At 52.2% G+C, this 18,566-nt stretch overlaps 1 protein-coding gene across 3 annotated transcripts in view; it reads left to right on the top strand.

Annotated features, from left to right (window-relative positions):
- The window catches only part of OSBPL10 (oxysterol binding protein like 10), a 292,741-nt gene that overhangs the window by 262,328 nt on the left and 11,847 nt on the right, over positions 1-18,566 (top strand). For all 3 annotated transcript variants that reach the window (XM_034662125.1, XM_034662124.1, XM_034662123.1), the window contains one exon: positions 13,410-13,887. In XM_034662125.1, the coding sequence (XP_034518016.1) occupies positions 13,410-13,887 (478 nt within the window). The remainder of the gene's footprint in view (positions 1-13,409; positions 13,888-18,566) is intronic.

The following is an 18,566-nucleotide window of genomic DNA, read 5'->3' as shown; positions in this document are numbered from 1 at the left end:
TGAGACTGAGTGGTGTGGTAGAGGAACAGCTACTGGGGAGAGACCCGAGGGAGAGGGTGTGCTGGGGAATGGAGATTCCAGAGCCTGAAGGCCAGCCAGAAAAATGTGGACATGCTTGAGATGGTCCATGCCACTGAACGCCCCCTCCACCCGGGGGAAGCTGCCTTGAGTGTGGTTGAGTTGTTTGCCTGCCTGCCGTGACAGGTCTGGATACCACAGGTTTACCTCAGACTGTGCTGGAGGCCAGAGAACCAGGAGGGGATGGGCGGGTGTGAGAGATTCTTTGAAGAGGAAGATGACAAGATGGTGACTGACGGCTTACGGGAGACCGAGGAGTGGGGAGCCTCAAAGAGGACAGAAAAGCCTTTTCCGCAGAATGTTTTCTGTGTTTGAATGTGAGCATGTCTGATATTCTGGGAGACTGTGGCACTTTAAAGAAAATGGTGGCCCCACGCTGGGGAGGCCTGACCTCAGAAGGTTCCCTGCCTTCGCCGCTCTCCACCCTCTGCTTGGATCTGCCCATCAAGCCCTGATGACCTGCTCTGCGTTATCCTGCCTAATTCCCTTCATTGGAGCCTTCTAGCTCTAGAATGCTCCTGTCCTTTTGGCTAGAGGAATCATTTAAATGCTTGTCTTTTTATTTATACATTTATTTTAAAGTTTTATTTATTTATTTTAGAGAGAGCGTGAGTGTGTGGGAGAGGTGGGACAGAGGGAGAGGGAGATAATCCCACTGAGTGTGCAGCCTGACACAGTGCTCGATCCCACGATCCTGAGATCATGACCTGAGCCAAAATCAAGAGTCAGATGTTTAACTGACTGAGCCACCCAGGTGCCCTTAAATGCTTGCCTTTTTAAAAGCCACTTCTTTTTTGTTTTTGTGGATTCGTGGCACTTCCAATAGAGCTTGCGTTAAGATCTGGTGGAAGGAATGTGGGTAGTAATATATGCTAGTATGATCTAAAACCCCATTTCCAACCTGTGGGGCAGGACCCATTTAGGAGGTTGTAAAACCAGTGTAGTGGGTCACATGATCATTTCTAGAAAATGAAATAAAACACAATGGAAGATCTCAGAGTGTACTGCCCATGAAATTTTTATTTCATTCTGTTGATGCACGTGTACTGGGTCACAACGTAAAACATATTCTCGTTGTGGATCGTATTAAAAAATATTTGGTGCAACATTGGTGTGGAATCATGAATGATATAGGAGAGAGAATTCAGAGGCACCGCAGTTGTCCGGGTCAGACGTGGAGAAGCACAATCAAATACGGAGAGGGCTCTATTATAGCAGGTCGAGTGTCTCAGAGACCTCACATTATGGCTCTCTTGTTTTAAAATAAATCCTAGGAAGTGTCCATCTCCTGTTATTTTGTTGGGATATAATTGTTTATATAATTCTGGAGCCGCGGTCTATTCCTAAAATAGCAAATGTTACGTTTATCCAATACTCAGTTGGCTATTCGAAAGGAAAGCTTTTGGGGTCTGTAGTTCTTTAACTTTTTTACTGGGAAGAAGCTATTTTTTTTTAAAGATTTTATTTATTTATTCGACAGAAATAGAGACAGCGAGAGAGGGAAAACAAGCAGGGGGAGTGGGAGAGGAAGAAGCAGGCTCATATCAGAGGAGCCTGATGTGGGGCTCGATCCCATAATGCCAGGATCACGCCCTGAGCCGAAGGCAGACGCTTAACCGCTGTGCCACCCAGGCGCCCCTGGGAAGAAGCTATTATTCGAAAACCAAGGGAACAGTTGATGAGCTGAAATGCTTGTGAGAGGAAGAGGTAAACCTTCTGTTGTGTCATAGAAAGGTTGATGAAAGTCTCTCTTTCCTTACTGTCTCCTTTTCTCTTCTTGGCATTGGCCTATGTCATGAAGTTAATTAAGCTTGTGTTGGATTGGCCAAGTGGAAGAACTTAGCCTGATTGGAACATCTGATGAGCAGACAGCCGGGATCTTCTTTGACTCAAGAATAGAGCTCTGGTCACTCTCCATGAAACAAGTATACCGCCCCATCTTTGAGGAGGTGGCCAGTATTGACACATCCACAAGTCACCAGCATGGCTGGGCATCCAGTGCGACATTTTGCCTGAGTTAATAAACTGTGGTCACTGGACGGGGCCAGTTTCGTGGGCGTGTGACCAGTGGAGTCACATAGCCCCTGTGCTCAGAGGCGTCCTGTGCTTGATAGAATGTTCTGCTGTTGCTTTCTTGAATTTTTTGTTTTAAAGATTTTATTTATTTACCTGAGAGATCAAGAGAGAGCAAGGAAGAGAGAGAGCATGAGCTGGGAAGGGGCAGAGGGAGGACCAAACTCCCCGCTGAGCAAGGAACCCCACATAGGGCTCCATCCCAGGACCCCAGGATCATGACCTGAGCCGAAGGCAGTCGCTTAACTGCTTAACCAACTGAGCCACCCAGGTGCCCCTCTCTTGAAATTCTTAATAATTTTGAATAAGGGGATTTGCATTTTCATTTTTCCCTTTGCCCTCACAAAATAGGTAGCTGGTCTTGCCTCTAAAAGCATCCCTGGCTGCCCTCCTCCCTCAGCTATGCTTCTGTAACCCCAAGTTGCTGGTGAATATCTCTGCTGGATGACCTGCTCCATTTTCACAAATTGTGGGTAGCCTAGAAAGGAAAGGGAGAGAGAAAGAAGGAACCACAGAAAGGTGGTGGGCCACAGAAGGGCTCTTTGAGGAAGGGACATTTAGGTTGAGGCTAAAGGATGATAGGCATTAGTGGAAGGACTGAGGGGGCATTCCTGGCAGAAGGAACAGCATGGGCAAAGCTGGAGAGCACAAGGCAGAGTGACTGGAGTCCAGCGTGTGCTGGCGAGCGGCACGGTTGAACCTGGAGTGGGTAGTGGTGTCAGATCCTGTGGACCCTTGTGGGTCATGTGAAGGAGGGTGAACTTGATCCTGAGGGCAACAAGAAAGCTTTGGAGGGTTTGATGTAGGTGAGAAACATGAGGAGGGGCTGTGGTCCGCCTGGACTCCAGGGAGAGGGGCCACAGAATGCCCCTCTGTGGAGCTTGGAGGTCTCTGACCTTCTTAACCTACTCTTCAGGGGTGTATAAGACAACAGTTAGTAATGCATGCGTTCACGTATTTATGGAGCTGCACAGGTAGTGTTCTAGACCCTGGGAGCGCAACGGTGAACAAAACCTTCAGCATCCCCGCCCTGGAGCTGGTGGGGTGACAGAAGGAGGCAGACAGTGAATGAGAGAGAAGAGAACAGCTCAAAGAAGCAGAGCCTGGCGGGAGGGTGAAAGGAGACAGTGCAGGGGAGGGGGACAGACTTCTTTGATGCCCTGCTCAGAGTGTGGACGCTCCCGGGTGCCACTGGAGCAGAGACGAGGTTCAGATGAGGAGGTCAGCCAGGTGACTGTGCGGTGGCAGCGTCTGAGGGCCCTTGTTTGGCGCTTTGAGGGTGAGCAGGGATGCCCGTGTGGCTGACGCAGAATGAAGTGGGTGGGTTGGCGGGAAAGAAGTTGGCAGGACAGCAGGGCTGGATGCGGGGGAGCTCCTAGGACACTGGAAGGACTTGGGACAGTGCTCTGAGTGACGTGGCAGCCACTGGAGAGTTTTGAACAAAGAGACACAGTAGCCCTTCTTATACTTGTAAAGGATTATTCTGACTCTCCTGGAAGGTGAACGGGGGTGCGGGTGAGTGGGGTGTAGGCAGCGGGGGAAGGGTAGACACAGGGAGGGGGTGAGGGATGATGGCAGAGTGGCAGTGGCAGATTTTGGGTGTCCCCACAGGATGTGGATGTCCTGATCGCGTATGGACTGGACGCGGCACGTGAGGGAAAGAGGAGTAAGGAATGACTCTGGGATTCTGACCCGAGCCACCGGAAGAATGAAAACGAGAGCTGCCATTTGTTTCTGTTCCCTCTTGCTGAGGAATTAACCACCTCAAATGTCGTAGCTTCAGGCAGCCATTTTGTTGGTTCACAGCTACGCAGTCTGCGCCGGGCTTGGCCGGGCCGTTCTACTGCCAGTCTTGTCCGCAGTCATCGCGTGCCTCTGGTCAGCTGGCGGGTTGGTGGTGCGCTGGACGTGGCTGAGACAACTGCCCCCCCCCCCCATGAAGTCTTAGGATCTCTATCCGTGTGTCCTTCCCATGGGGTCTGTCCAGCGGGAAGCCAGACATCTTACAGGGTGGCTCAAAGTTCCCGTGAGGACAAGAGTGAAGCTGAGAACTGCTTTTTAAAAACGTAGGCTCCAAAGTGGCCCAGTGTCACTTCCTCTGAATGGATTCAAACGAGTGTGCTCTGTAGGAGCTGAAGGCCACCAGCGCCCCAACTGACCATTCCCTTACGGAGACGGGGAAGAGCAGGCTGGGGGCTGTCTGGAATTCGTCATGGATCTCTTGGGTCTGCTGTGTTCGTTAGGCGTACAGGGAGGGAGGGAGTGTAGGCAGTTGGTGTAGACGTCTGAGGGTTGCAAGTGAGGTTCAGGTAAAAGGTTGAGAACCAACAAGGAACAGAGGGTGTTTGAAGCCAGGAGATGGGAATGAGTTCCTCTGGGGGGTGAGTGGAGATATAGGGGATGTCCCAGAACTGAGTCCTGTGATACCCCAATATGTAGAGGTTGGGGGCATGAGAAGGATCCAGGAAAGGAGGTTGAGAAGGGCCAGCCAGGGAGGTAGGACAGAGAGCAGAGGAGTGCGAGGTCGTGGAGCCACGGGGAGAGAATGCTTCCAGGAGAGGGGAGCATCGGCTGTGAGCAATTGTCAGAGGTGTTCAGAAAGATCTGACCTGGAAATAGACCATCACGCTTGTTTTTATCAAGGTCTGATGGGGCGGGTTTAAGGGAGAATAGGAAGAACAGTGGTGGCGGAGGGGAAAGATGGCTGTTTCAAGAGCTTTGAATATAGTAAAAGGGGAGCAGAAAGTTGAGTGGAAGCTGGAGGTGGACCTGGACTTGGGAGGCTTGGTTTCTGAAGGTGTCTGGGTGCTGGTGGGAATAGAGAGGGGAGGGGTTGTGGCTGCAGGAAGCCAAGTAGTAGGAGGGCATGGGGCCGAGAGCATGGGCGGAGGGTCACCCTTTGATGGGACGGCGCAGCCATTGCCTCCAGGGAGCAGGCAGAGCCCGGGGTGCAGAGGCTGGGACATTGGCTGGAGAGCCAGGGTGAAGCAGGTGGCCCTGAGCCAGACTGTCGGGGTGGCACCCTAATGGAGTTCCCTAACCTGAGTGCCTCAGTTTCCTTCCTGTGAACCCGGGACAGCTGTACCTTCTGTGGGGGCTGTTGTGCGTGCGCATGCACCTGGCGTGCAAGGGGTTCAGAGCGCAGGAGGGAAGTGCCGCAAGGAGGACTGGCTTTGTGATGACCGTGTGTGTGCTGTCTGTGCTGCTTCCCTTGTCCCAGGGACCGCAGGAGCGAGGTATCCTGCAGTACAGAGGGGGGTCGTGAGAGATTTGGGGAAGGATCAGACAGCAGCGGGAAAGGAGTGGTCATCTCAGGGCGACCTAGAAGGTAGGAGGATGGCCACACGCCCCCACAGGGGCAAGTAAGTTTGCTGTAGGTCACGGCAGTAGTAAGACCCATCCGCGTGTTGTCTCTTTCCCTCCAGGGAGGTTGAGCTGTAGGCTGAGGCATGGAGAGTGAGAGGAGCTGGATAATGACAGACTTGAGGTTCACTCGGTTAGTACCCGAGCGGGAGAAAGTGGCAGAGCTGGGGGGGTGGGGGATCAGAGATCAGAGGGAGTAAGTGTAAGGCAGGGCCGTGGACTCCACGCCCGTGTGTCGAGAAACGAGGCTGTGAGGAGGGGGTGGACAGAACGGGGTCAAGAGGCTGTCGTTCTTGGTGGGGCTGGGATGAGGTGGAGTGAGATGGGACATCACGGGTAATGGGTGGCGAGTGGGCTGCTTGGAACTGGGATGATGGAGGAGGGTGGTAGTTATGGATAGCAAGGTGGCCCACATGGATTCCCTCTGGGCGGGGAGGCAGTGGCTGGTTAGCCTAAAGTCCAATTTTATGGGATCGGGTGAGAGGGAGCTCTAGAACAGTGGATTTCGTGTTGTTCTAGATGGCACAACTGATTCTACAGAGTAGGTGGGAATTTGGGGGGATAGAGATTGTGGTTAAACTAGGGCAAGGCAAAGGGAGGGAGGATCAGGCTCTCCTCAGGTGAGGAGGTCCCTGACCCTGAAGGTACACTGTGCATATCCCATTGTTACCTGAAGCTGGGCTCCCCTCTTGGTGAGTGTTAAGCCCAAAGACACAACCAAGCAAAAGACTACGAAAAGGAAGAATTTTACTTGCCACAAGTAAAGGAGAATGAACACCAGGGATCTTTCCCAAAGCAGTGTCTCCCCGAACAACCAAACTGGGGCAGTTTCAAGCTAAGGGTGCATATGTATTCACGAAGGGGCTTGCCCAGTGGTGAAGACAACATGAAGTTGGGGGAGAAGTCATCTTAAGGTGACAGAGTTTAGGTCAATGTCAGGAGGGCGGCAAGGGTCCGCATCACCGATTCTCTGGCTCCTCTTGGGCCTGTGTCTGAGTGCTCAGGGGCTTCAGATCCCGCAAAGATAATTCTATGTGCCTCTAGTCCATCTTTACCTCTGAATCTGCCCTGGGAGTTTTCCCACTGATTTATTGTCTCCCATAATGCAGCTCCTGGCCCGAGAGTGGCCGTTCTTACCTTCTTTCGTAAGGTGGCAGGGTGGGGGGGGGGGCTCAAATGACTTTTCTTATGTCAAGAAAGCTAGGTCTTCCTGTTTCTTTTCCCAGGGACCCGTAACTCTTTCTGTTTCCACCAGCAATTACAGCAGACAAGTCTCACTTTGTGAGAGAGGCTTACCGAGGTAACTGGTACATTTCTACGATGCTTAAGAATCCTTTGAATTGCCGCAGTAGCACTGTTTGCAAAACCAGGTGGAGATCCGGTGCACGGTTGCGGTTTGTTGGCCCCACAGATCCCACTACGGCAAACAGCCGTGTCCTCACTGGTGGGCTTGAGGAGGAGAACGCTGTCCTTGCCCGTGTATTCTTGACTGGCCGCATAACCTTCCACCAAGTTGGTCTTGGACGTCATCAACAACTAGTGATGGGGCGTGTGTCTCTCTGCGGCTTCTTGATCCTAGCATGACGTCGTAGCAGACGTGTTGGGCGTACGGGTTTTCTCCTTGGATGGTCTCAGTAGGCTAAGTTTCCAGGTTTAGTCACGGTATGCCGAAGATCAGTGTCACTATGCTTCAGCTCCTCCTTCCAAGGGGGAAGTTTTTCTGAGAAGGGTCAGGTTTACCCTGGAAATGAACCCCCACAGTGGCAACTGTGGGGATGCAGTGTCCCATTCCCCCCAGTATTGTGTCTGCTTCCCTTCCTGATGCCTTTGGCTCTTCTCTCCAAATCTTGGTTTGGTTTTTTTTTTTTTTTGTTTGTTTGTTTTCAAGATTTTATTTATTTATTTGAGAGAGAGAGAGAGCACAAGCCGGGGGTGGGGGCTGGGGAGACAGAGGGAGAGGGAGAAGCAGACTACCGCTGAGCAGGGAGCCCCACACAGGGCTCGATCTTGGGACTCCGGGATCACAACCTGAGGCGGAGGCATGGACTGAGCCACCCAGGTGCCCGGGGGGTGGCATTTGAAGGAAAGGCAGGGGAGCGTCCTGTTGGCTAAGGAAAGAACCCTTTGGCAGTGTGAATTATCTATGCTTTATTCGGTAAGGTTGGAGTTTTGTGTACTTCTCCTGGTTTCCTTAGAGGATTACATAGATCAGTCTCGGTGGTGGTTGCAGCCTCTCCGTGCCTGCTCCTTGGCACTGGGTGGGTCCGACCGTCTCAGGACAGAGTTATATAGATGATTCTCAAGGTTATTAAGTTAACGGATGTTTCTTTGGAGAAAACTGCACCTGCTCTTGGCCTTTCTTTGCCGAAGGCTGCTGTGTTCCCTGTTTGGTGGAACAGACTCTCTCTCTTTGGACCCTCTGACTGTCTTGGTGGCCAATTGATTATTTCAAAGCTCTAAGAGCCCAACCTGGAGATTAGTTACTTCTAGACTGATGCAACTTTAAATGTAATTAATTGTTCTCTGAGTCCCGAATGCAGATCTTTTTTTTTCTCTTTTCCCCAAAGCAGTTCATTGTCTTAATTATGTTAGTGGGAGAAAAGGCAGCCCTTTTGATGGCTCGGTAAGTCTGCAGCGGGGATCCCAGCCATTTGGATGCTGTCGGTCTGCACAGCTGGGCCATCACTCACGTCTCCATTGGGGGCAGACAGCCCAGTTAGCACTCGCCACTTCTGGGCTCTGTATCTCCATTGTCCACCGCCCAAGGAACAGATGATGAAGTGACTTATTTGCAAAGGCACACATGCACACACACAACAGGCAGGGAGAAGGTCTGCGAGATAGAAATCTGCTTCAGTGAAAATATGTTATCTTGTCTGAATGTTCAGGGTGCTGTGTTTGAAAGGCATTGGTCTGGTATTCTGCACAAACACCAACAAGACAGACCGACAAGGGAGGAAAGAAGAATTCGTCCTTCCCCTCTCAGTCCGTCCCCCTCTGTCTCTCCGGGTATTCTGCTTTTTCCAGCTCTGACAAAGCCACGGCATCAGATTCGAGCCCATGTTCCCTGGGTCTGCAATTTGGGGAGGTCCTGGCTTTGAAAATTGATAAATTCTCAGGTATCGCGTCCCTAGTAGAGCCTTCTTTCTTTCCCCTCCACCTTTTTATTTTGTGCATTTTCCCATCTGTGGTGGAGCTGTGAATAGTACAGAGAACTGCCCTGTAACCTTCACCATTATTTGCCGGTTGTTCACATTTTGCTGCTTTGCTTTTCTTCTCCCTTCTCTGCTCCCTCCCGCTCTCTCTCCTCCTCTCTCCTCCTCTCTCCCCCTCCTCTCGCTCCGCAGCCCCACAGATGTGCCTGCGTGTATGCGTGTCTGTCTGGTTTTGGGTGAACCGTTTCCAAGTATGTTGCAAACAGGACCGTTCTCCCCTGCATCCGCCAGTGTGCCTCTCCTGAGGACAAGGACATCCTCCCACACGATACCCTTGACATACTCAGGAGGTGTCACGTTGATACAATACTATTTCATATGTGGCTCACAGTAAAACTTTCCCAAACTGTCCCAGTAATGCTCTTATTTTTAATTTTTTTAAATATTTTATTTTTTAGAGAGAGAGAGCTCGTGCAAGCATGGGCTGGGGGAGGGGCAGAGGAAGAAGCAGACTCCCTGCTGAGTGGGGAGCCCAACACAGGACTCGATCCCAGGACCCTGGGATCCTGACCTGAGCCGAAGGCAGATGCTTAGCCGACTGAGCCCCCCAGGGCCCCCCCCCCCCATAATGCTGTTTATCACACCAAGCATTGTCGATGGCATGGTGCAGACCCGCGGGGTGTGGTGAGGATCTCCAGGAGGGAGTTGTTGCTTTAGCCTGGGGGGCAGGAGAGGCTGATCAGAAAAAGCTTCACAGAGGAGGGTACCCTTGAGCGGAATAGCTGTTCATTGTTCAGATGAGGCAGGAGGAGAGCAGAACAGGGAAAACACGATTTGAGTGTGTGAGGGGAGGGGTGGGTACTTATAAGGGGAGGGCTGGGGGCAGAAAGGGAGGGATAATGTCCCACTAGAGGGAGGTGGGGGCCAGACTGGACTTCATTTATCTCTTGTAGAGATTCTAGAGAGATGGGCCTGGCTGTGGTGTGGAGAAGAAATCAAGATGGGCCTGATGGAAAGCAGGGAGGCCAGTTTAGGAAGCCAGAACCACACTTTTCCAGATGGGGGTGCTGTGCTTGCCTTTCTTCATAGCTGATGGTCTCCCTCCCCATAGTAATTAATAATTTTTGGACAGGTGGATTGCCTAGTCATTCCAGGAGGAGTAGAGTGGGCCAGAAGGTGGGGCTCATGTGTCCCCCTTTCCTATGTGCCACTTCGTACCCCCAGTTATTTATTTTTTTTAAAGATTTGTTTATTAGAGAGAGAGAGCATGCGCACAAGCAAGCGGGGGTGGGTGTGGGGAGGAACAGAGGGAGAGGGAGAAGCAGACCCCCACTGAGTGCAGAGCCTGTTGGGGGGCTCGATTCCAGGACCCTGAGATCATGACCTGAGCTGAAATCAAGAGTTGGAGGCTTAACCGACTGAGCCACCCAGGCGCCCCCTGTCCCCCACTAATTAACCAGTGGCAGTAGGTGAGGTGGCCCAGCTGTCCCAGTTGTTCTGTTCAGTGAACTCTTACCTCCCTAGTCCGCCGAGGGAAAGAAAATGCTGCTGTTAGCCAGAAGCAGATACTTGTGACGTGTTGGGGTAACAGGAAGAACTTTCGGTGGCAGTTGGGAGCCCCAAGGTTCCTGTGTGGTGCCTTCCCTCCCCTTTCCCCGTCTCTGTCCCCTCACCTGTGAGACCAGGGCGTTCGACTCCATCACCCGGAGGGTCCCTTTCCGTTCTGCTGCTCAGTGATTTGGGGTGCTGGGTGGAGTTCTTTATCCTAGTTATTTTGTTTTAATCCTTCAGCTTCGGAGTTCAGAAACGCTAAGTTAGGGGAACTGCCTTATGGTCTTGCCCTTTTCAAAAATATATACCAAGAGAGTAACCACGGTAGCCAGTTGTCTCCTTGTAATTTCAATCTCGGGTACACACTTGACAGTTCTCCTTGTCCAGAGCTGGAATTGTTGCCGGGGAAGCCCCAGTCCGCAGGGGCAGAGAAGGGTGCAAGTCAAGGCCCGGAGCCCCCTTCATGGGAATCCTGTCTGTCTGGGTAAGGCTGACCTTACCCTCCCGGGTTCCTTTGTGATCATGGGGCCCTGCCGGGGAAGGAGGGGGGACAAGAAATGGGGTGGTTTGGGGAAGGCCCGGAGATGCAGACATTTAGGGCTCCTTTTTCTTTCTAGTTGGTTTGGCCTCATTGGGGGTGTTCCCAAGGCTCGTTAAATCCATGGTCCCTGAGCAGCCTGTTGAGCAGAGCTCCCAGGGGAGACCTTGGGCAGCTCTGGGGGCAGGAGAGGGAGCGACGGTGAGTGTGTGGGGCTGCTTCTGCCTTCCCTTTACTCTGCCGTTGGCCGCGTGCATGGAGAGAGGCCACGGGGAGAACGCAGCCACCTAGCCCCCAAGAGCCCCTTTGGAAGAGAGCCACACAACGACGGCCATTGAGTGATGACCATAAAAGATGTAGGAAGTAATCACAGTGGCCCCTGAAAGGCCATTCGGAGCCAGAATGTACTTTACCTAGCCAGCTCAGGTCCTTGGGCGGCCAGATTCTCAGTGTTGTCAAGTTTTGGCTGAAAGAAAATGCGGAAATCTCCATTGGTTTGCATAGTTGTGTTTTAAGTAATGTTTTTTTTCTTCCAGCATATTGTAAATAGAAAGCGGAAAGATACTCAGAAAAAAAAATGTAAAGATCACTTAATTCTAACAGCAAGAAGTACATGTTAACATTTGGGGTCTTTTTATGATACTAGGATGGTGTTGCCTGTTCAACTTTACATCTGGCTGCTTTTTTACATGACACGTGTACATACTCTTTCCTCTGACATAGTATTTAACCTAAAGAAAAGCGTTAATAAAGATACCAGATTTAGGGCACCTGGGTGACTCAGGCGGTTAAGCGTCTGCCTTCAGCTCAGGTCATGATCCCAGGGTCCTGGCATCGAGCCCCCCATTGGGCTCCTTGCTCAGCGGGGAGCCTGCTTCTCCCTCTCCCCCCCCACCCCCGTGCTTGTGTTCCCTCTCTTGCTGTGTCTCTCTCTGTCAAATAAATTTTAAAAATCTTAAAAAAAAAAAAAGATACCAGAGTCATCTCTCTGGTGGGCTGGGCTTTCTCCAGTTTCCTCTGAAATCTCTGTGCTTTACTGATCTGTCTGCCTGGCGGCTCCTTCTCTCAGGACATCTCTCTTGCACAGTATCTACATGTTTTGCGAGGAGGGTCTGAGCAAACCCGGGTGGAGGCGGGGTAGCAGATCTGTAAGCCTTCTGACATTCGCGGTCAGAGAGTATTCGCCCGGGAGTTGGGGCCTATACGGAGGAAGGACAGACTCCGTCCTGAGGAGGGAGTGTAAGCCAGCTGCGTTGCCTTGCACTCGTGTGCCCCCACCCCCTCTCTCGGAGGGTGTTAGGAGCCGGCAGGCCACGGCCACGGTCAGCCTTCCAGCTTCAAAATCCTGTGATTCCACCCGAGGAGGAGAACAGGCAATGCTCCAGGACAAAGGGAGCTGTGACTTGTAGCCCAGTGGGCGGATATGGATCCCCAGTAACCAAGTAGCTTTAAGATCACGCTCGAGCAGTGAGAAGCAGACTCGCTCTCCTCCGCGTGTCAGCAGTAGTACTGAGTGACCTGCTTTCCAACCCACTTTCACAGTGGCCTTCGCTGGCTTTACCCGACCTCCTCACTGGGGTTGCTGAGCGCCTGGGTCCACTCTGGATCGAGGAGTCTTGTCACTGGCAGAGGCGGTCAGATCTCTACCCCTCTTTGGTAGCGATGCCCGTAACAAACCCAGGAGTAGCCCGAGTGCCGGTCCGTTTACCAGAAGATTCTGTATTAAGTGCCAGCCCACTTCTTTGTAACTTCTGCTCATTTCCTCTGGCCCAGCCTTGTCGAGAAGCCTTCACACATGGCCCCTCTTCTCCATGGCAGCTCTCTGGACATTCGCTGGCTCGCTAATTGGCCTTCCCTCCCAGAGACCTGCGCCAAGGGGCCCTTTCCTCACTCCTGCTCTGCCTTGATCATGTCGGGATTTGTATGCTACTCTTCTAACAGAGATCTCCAAATAGACATGCTCCGTGGTGGTGTGTGCAGGTCGACCTGGACCCCCTGTGATGCGGCACTAGCAAACCCCCAGGCTCCGTGTTCAGGGGGACACACTGAGCCCCTGCCCTTGGTTGTGTCTGATGTCAGGAAGAAAAGGAAAAAGTCCCTCTGAGCTCTTTTCTTCACATCTCTAAGTAACAAGGAATAAAACAGGGTTGTTTTGTTTTTTTTTTTTTAAGATTTTATTCATTTATTTGACAGAGACAGCGAGAGAGGGAACACAAGCAGGGGGAGTGGGAGAGGGAAAAGCAGGCTTCCCGCTGAGTAGGGAACCCAATGTGGGGCTCGATCCTGGGACCCTGAGCCGAAGGCAGACGCTTAATGACTGAGCTACCCAGGAGCCCCTAAAAGAGGGTTTTGTGTGAGGACAGTGACAGCGGTGGAGAGGGAGGCGGAGACCGCCGTTCGGGTCCAGATGAGCAGAAAAGAGAGCCGCTTGAGCCATCTCGTCCACGAAGGCGGGTTGGTGTTTTGCCGCCCCTGCAGCCACGTCTCCCACCTTGTTTTCTTGGACATTGTTCCCCCGATCTGTCATTGGTATGCGAGTCAAAAGAAAGCTTCCTGGCTAATGCCAGAATCAGGGTTTGCTCGGTGGGGGTGCAGCCTTCCTCGTGTCATCACGGGGTCTCCTGTCTGTCTTTGTCTCCGTCCGAACGTAGGTGGTGCTTCCCACATTTATCTTGGAGAAGCGATCCCTGCTGGAGATGTACGCAGACTTCATGGCGCATCCAGACCTGCTGCTGGCCATCACCGCCGGGGCCACGCCGGAGGAGAGAGTCATTTGCTTCGTGGAGTATTATCTCACGGCCTTCCACGAGGGCCGCAAGGGGGCCTTGGCCAAGAAGCCCTACAACCCCATCATCGGTGAGACGTTTCACTGCTCCTGGGAGGTCCCCAAAGACAGCGTCAAGCCAAAGAGGACTGCTGCCCATTCTCCTGCTGGCCACGAGCACCCGATGGCCGAGGACCCTTCCAAAAGCTACAAACTGAGGTTTGTGGCCGAGCAGGTGTCCCATCACCCACCCATCTCCTGCTTCTACTGTGAGTGCAAGGAGAAGAGACTGTGCGTCAACACTCACGTATGGACCAAAAGCAAGTTCATGGGGATGTCTGTGGGGGTCTCCATGATAGGGGAAGGTAAGCCATGTCGTACGTTTGGCGGGGATTGGCTCTCACACGGTGGTGTTCGTACACCTGAGAGATGATTGATGACCAGGCGTGTGTGGAGTTCTTTGTTTCTATTTTGTTTTGGAATCGGAGGTGGCTGGGTGGTAAAGAGGGACAGGTTTTGTTATTTTGGGACCAGGCCCTGGTAATTTCCCAGTGGGGCCAAGGTTGCAGATTAGATGGGATGCACCTGGATCTTCACACATTATGCGTGTATGGGGCCCACCTTACGTACCACTTTTATTTTCAGCTTTGCGTGAATATTAAGAATTGGCTCCAAATCTGTGAACACACATTTTTGTTCATTCTCACCCGTGTTCTGGCTCACAGACAATAAGGATAATAGTGTCTCCTCTTCCGAATCTGCTCATAAACATTCCCAAGGCAAATCTCTGGATTCTGCTAGAGCTTTCCGAAGCAAGAACAGTGTAATCACAGCACTCGTGGATCGCACGTTCCTATTTTAGCAAATAGCTGTGAATGAAGTTTATTCATTGTTTGAAGAACCCTGTAATAACCCTTGTTAAATTGAAGCATCTGCGTTCGTGGTTCTTCAGCTTCTGAGTCGCAGATTCCTTTGAGACTCTGAGACTATGGATTCTCTTCTCGAGGAAAGAAAAAAATCCAACACAAAATTTAGTTTTCAGTTTCAGGGAGTACATGACTCCTTAGAAGCCCTTCCAAAATCCATGAGATAAGAACACCTCTCATTCACTTAGGACATTTTTATTGAGTACCTACTAGATGCCAGACATTATGTTAGGAGCTGTGGATACTTGAACGAACAAAACAGACCAGAAAAAAGAAAATCTCTGTCCTCATTCAGCTTCCATTCTACTTCTATTTTCCTGGTAAATAAAATTATGTTGGTCGTGTTGGAAGGTGTGAGGTGCTATGGAGAAAAGTAAGCAGGGGAGGGATCGAGGAGCAGTGGGGAGGGAGCTGGGGGGGGCGGCGTGAGGATGGGATGGCACCTGGGAAGGTCCCTCTCACGCCCCAAGGTTTGTACTGGCAAAGCCTTCCCTTTGATTTAGAAACAAAAATCCAGTGCGGGAGATTCAGATCTCCTCCTGTTTCATTTCATTCCTTATCTGAAGTTGCCCACATCAAGAATTATTGGAAGGTGGAATGTTTGTTCGCTGGAGGGGTGGAGTGTGGAGGCCGTTCACACCTTCCCGTAAGCGGGCGTGGATGGCCGGCACGTTCCCGAGAGACCTGGTTCAAGTGTGTTTACTCGCTTATCTCTAACGGCGTGGTTCAGACAGTCCGCGGGTTTATTCGTTCACTTGGGAAATGTATGGAGGCGTTTTTGGTGGCAGGCAGGCACCGCCGTGATGGGGTCAACACAGAAGGCCCTGCCCTCAGAGAGCTGACGCCTGAGGCGTGAGTCACCGAAAACTAGGCCGTGTAGGAAATGGGCCGTGTGACTGGCTTTGCGAGGCAAAGCAGGACGGGGTGATAGGGAGTGGGGTGCCTGGCCGAGGGGTGCTGTCATGGTTCACAGGGCAGACCTCCACAAGAATGCAGCTTTTTTTAAAGGTTTTTTTTTTTTCAAAAAAGATTTTATTTATTTATTTGACAGAGAGAGAGAGGGCACACAAGCTGGGGGGAGAGACGAGGGGAGAGGGAGACGCAGACTCCCTGCTGAGCAGGGAGTCCGACACGGGGCTCGATCCCAGGACCCTGAGATTATGACCTGAGCTGCAGGCAGACACTTAACGACTGAGCCAGCCAGGCGCCCCCAGAATGCGGGCTTTGAGTCAAGGCTTGCTGGGGGTGAGCGAGCAGCTGCGTGGACGGCTGGAGGAAGGCTGCTCCGGGCCGGGAGAGCAGGAGGCTGGGATGCCCAGGGCGAGCGTGTGAGGCAGGGCTGGTCTAGGAACTTCGTGGAGGCTGCTGTGTTTGAGCAGAGGGGGCAGGTCAGAGAGGAGGGGCCCGGCCACGGTGGCTGGCCTGGAGGCCTACAGGGACTCGGCTTTTCCCCTGAGTGTGGTGTGAGTCCAGGGAGGGTGGCCGCGGCTGGAGCCGCACCGCACGGCTGCTGGGTGGAACAGACGAGGTGGGAGCGGGGAGGGCCCAGGGGCACCGCTGGAGGGAGGCAGACAAGTTGTTTCCTTTCTCTTCCTCCCTCGCACACACACACTTTCAGTCTGTGATAAGCCAGGGTAAAGTGCTCACTAAATATAATATCTTCTGATAAAGCTAAATGCATGTTCGGGTACAGAGAAAAGGTATTCTCGTGCCCTTCTGGGGATTCCCGTGCCCTCAGCCAAAGGCCTGCTGCCACGGGTCAAGGCAAAACCACAGATTCAAGTAGGAGCACAGGGCAAGGACCTCCCAGTCTCTGGGCCCGTGAGCCAGGATTCCTGACATTGGACAGAGATCTGGAAATTTTCCATAAAGGTGGAGATTTGCAAATCTAGTGCGTTAGGGAATTCTTCAGTCGGTGAAACTCAGTCTCTCCGCAGCCGCCCACCTCGGGAGGGGGCTCTGGTGAGGAGGCTGTGTACAGCCGCGTTGCCTCTCTGACTGTGTTGTCATGCTGGCCCGGCCCTTCCGGCGCATTCTGCGCCTCTCTCGCCTCTTCCCTGGGTTCTTGTTACCCTGCTCTGTCCTGGGCTGGGGCTCCTTCCTTCACCCAGAGGCGTACGTGACCTCTGTTTATCTCCTCTGGAACTTTACTTGAGAATGGTGGGTCCTTTTACGCCCACCGTGCCCCCCACTCCCCGTACCCTGAGGTGATTCAGCACCTTCACTTTCTGTTGTTGGTGGTGGTTGTTGAATGAGAGCCTCTCAGCATATGGGCCTCTGATGTCTCAGGGTGTTCCCGACAGGCGGAGGATAGGGCCTGGGGCCTTCGATTCACTTGGCACAGCCCTGGGCACGCTGGACGAAGCTCTTCATGCAGTGGGACCTTCTCCTGAGACCCTCACTGAAGCCATCCCCGAATTAGAATCTGCTGTTCCCAGTTCTGCCTGCTCGACAATTCTACGTAGAACTTCTCGGTAGAGTGCTGAAATCAGAAAGAAAATTCTGGAGCCAGACTCTGGAAGGGCCCTCCCTGGACATAGCCCTTTCTGGCCACCCAGTGCATTCCTGCTGTGAATGGACCTGGGAAGGGTCAGGGGACCCCCACCCTTGGCTCATTCTTGTGAGGCCTTAAGTTTCCCTGAGTCCTTCCAGAAGCTACATCCCCCTTTCATATTAATGAAATGTGCGGTCTGTAACACCCAGGATCCTTTTTTCCCCCAGAAAATACTTTAAAAAAAAATCTTATTTATTTGAGAGAGAGAGGGAAAGCACAGAGACAGAGGGAGAAGCAGACTCCCCACTGAGCAGGGAGCCAGATGCGGGGCTCAATCCCTGGACCCCAGGATCATGACCTGAGCCAAAGGCAGACGCTCAACAGAGTGTCACTTAGGTCGCAGCTCTGAGACTGGGTCCCCCGCCCCAGGTCCCTCAGCCCCGGCACTGAGACCCTTAATTGAGACACTGTTCAGTCTACCCTGCAGCCCGTCCCCTGGGGAAACGAGGTCCCTCTGCTCATCACCCACTCTGTGGGGGAACCGAGGCATATTCAGCGGCTCTTGCAACCTGCTCCCCCCGAAACTCCGGAGCCAGAGCCCAGGAAGTGGCACCGCTTCTTAATTGAGTCTGGGGGGACAGGCTGTTAGTTCCAGCGAGAGAAGTGTGGGTCGGCTGGGTGCTTGGGAGCGCGGACGCTGTCGGGCCTGCCGACCTGTGTCCGCGTTCGCCCCTGCCGTTTGATGCTTCCCAGAGCCAGCCGCCTACTGGAACAGTGTGGGTCCTCAGATTGAGAGCGCCTGCGAAATTATTTTAAATGTCCCAGTTTGAAAATCTTAATGCTTTGCCTTATGTTTACTGGTAAATCAATCTGTGGGATTGAAAATGGAAATCTTGCAGCTCGAAGACTAACCACGCTGTGGAAATATTGATTATTTGACATTTTTTTTGGCTTCTCTCAGCTCTTAGGCTAATTAAAAAGGAACCTTCATTTGTGAGCCCATCTGTAAGTCTAGTTTTAATATAGTCTTTTCTTCATATTAGGGACAGATTTTTTTGTTTTGTTTTGTTTTATGCAGCCCTGAAAGAAGAGTTAGGACTGGGAAGGCATAATTGCAGGTGATTAATGAGGAAGCACACATTCATGGATTTTTAGAGAAGAGCCACAGGAGTGTGGTCTCCCCAGTGCTTTCCTACCAGCTCAGCTTTGGGGCTCACTGATGTCTGTGGACTTCAGCTTTGCAAGAGATTTTTCCTTTTTTCTTTTGCTTTCTTCCATTTTCTTCTTCTTTTTTTAAGTAGGCCCCACACCCACCGTGGAGCCCGGCACGGGGCCGAACCCACGACTGAGATCAAGAGTCAGACGCTTAGCGACCGAGCCACCCAGGTGCCCCTGCAAGACATTTTTCTAGAGATGAGTGGGAAGAGGATGTCTCCCTCCTCTCTCCATCCCCCGTGTGCATACCCCGCTGCCTCTTTGTGATTCGCTCTTTATTCCGAAATGGAAATACTGCTGCTCAGACTTCACCACCAAGAAAGCGGCTCCGGAGAGCCAGGAGTAGTTAGGATATAGAACCACCGGGGTCCTGGCTGTGTGCCAGGAGGATGCTTTTAGCTGAGTTCTA

The sequence above is a fragment of the Ailuropoda melanoleuca genome, chromosome 6 (genome assembly GCF_002007445.2).
Source record: "Ailuropoda melanoleuca isolate Jingjing chromosome 6, ASM200744v2, whole genome shotgun sequence".
Classification (NCBI taxonomy): Eukaryota; Metazoa; Chordata; class Mammalia; order Carnivora; family Ursidae; genus Ailuropoda; species Ailuropoda melanoleuca.
This window is presented reverse-complemented; position numbering and strand designations above follow the sequence as displayed.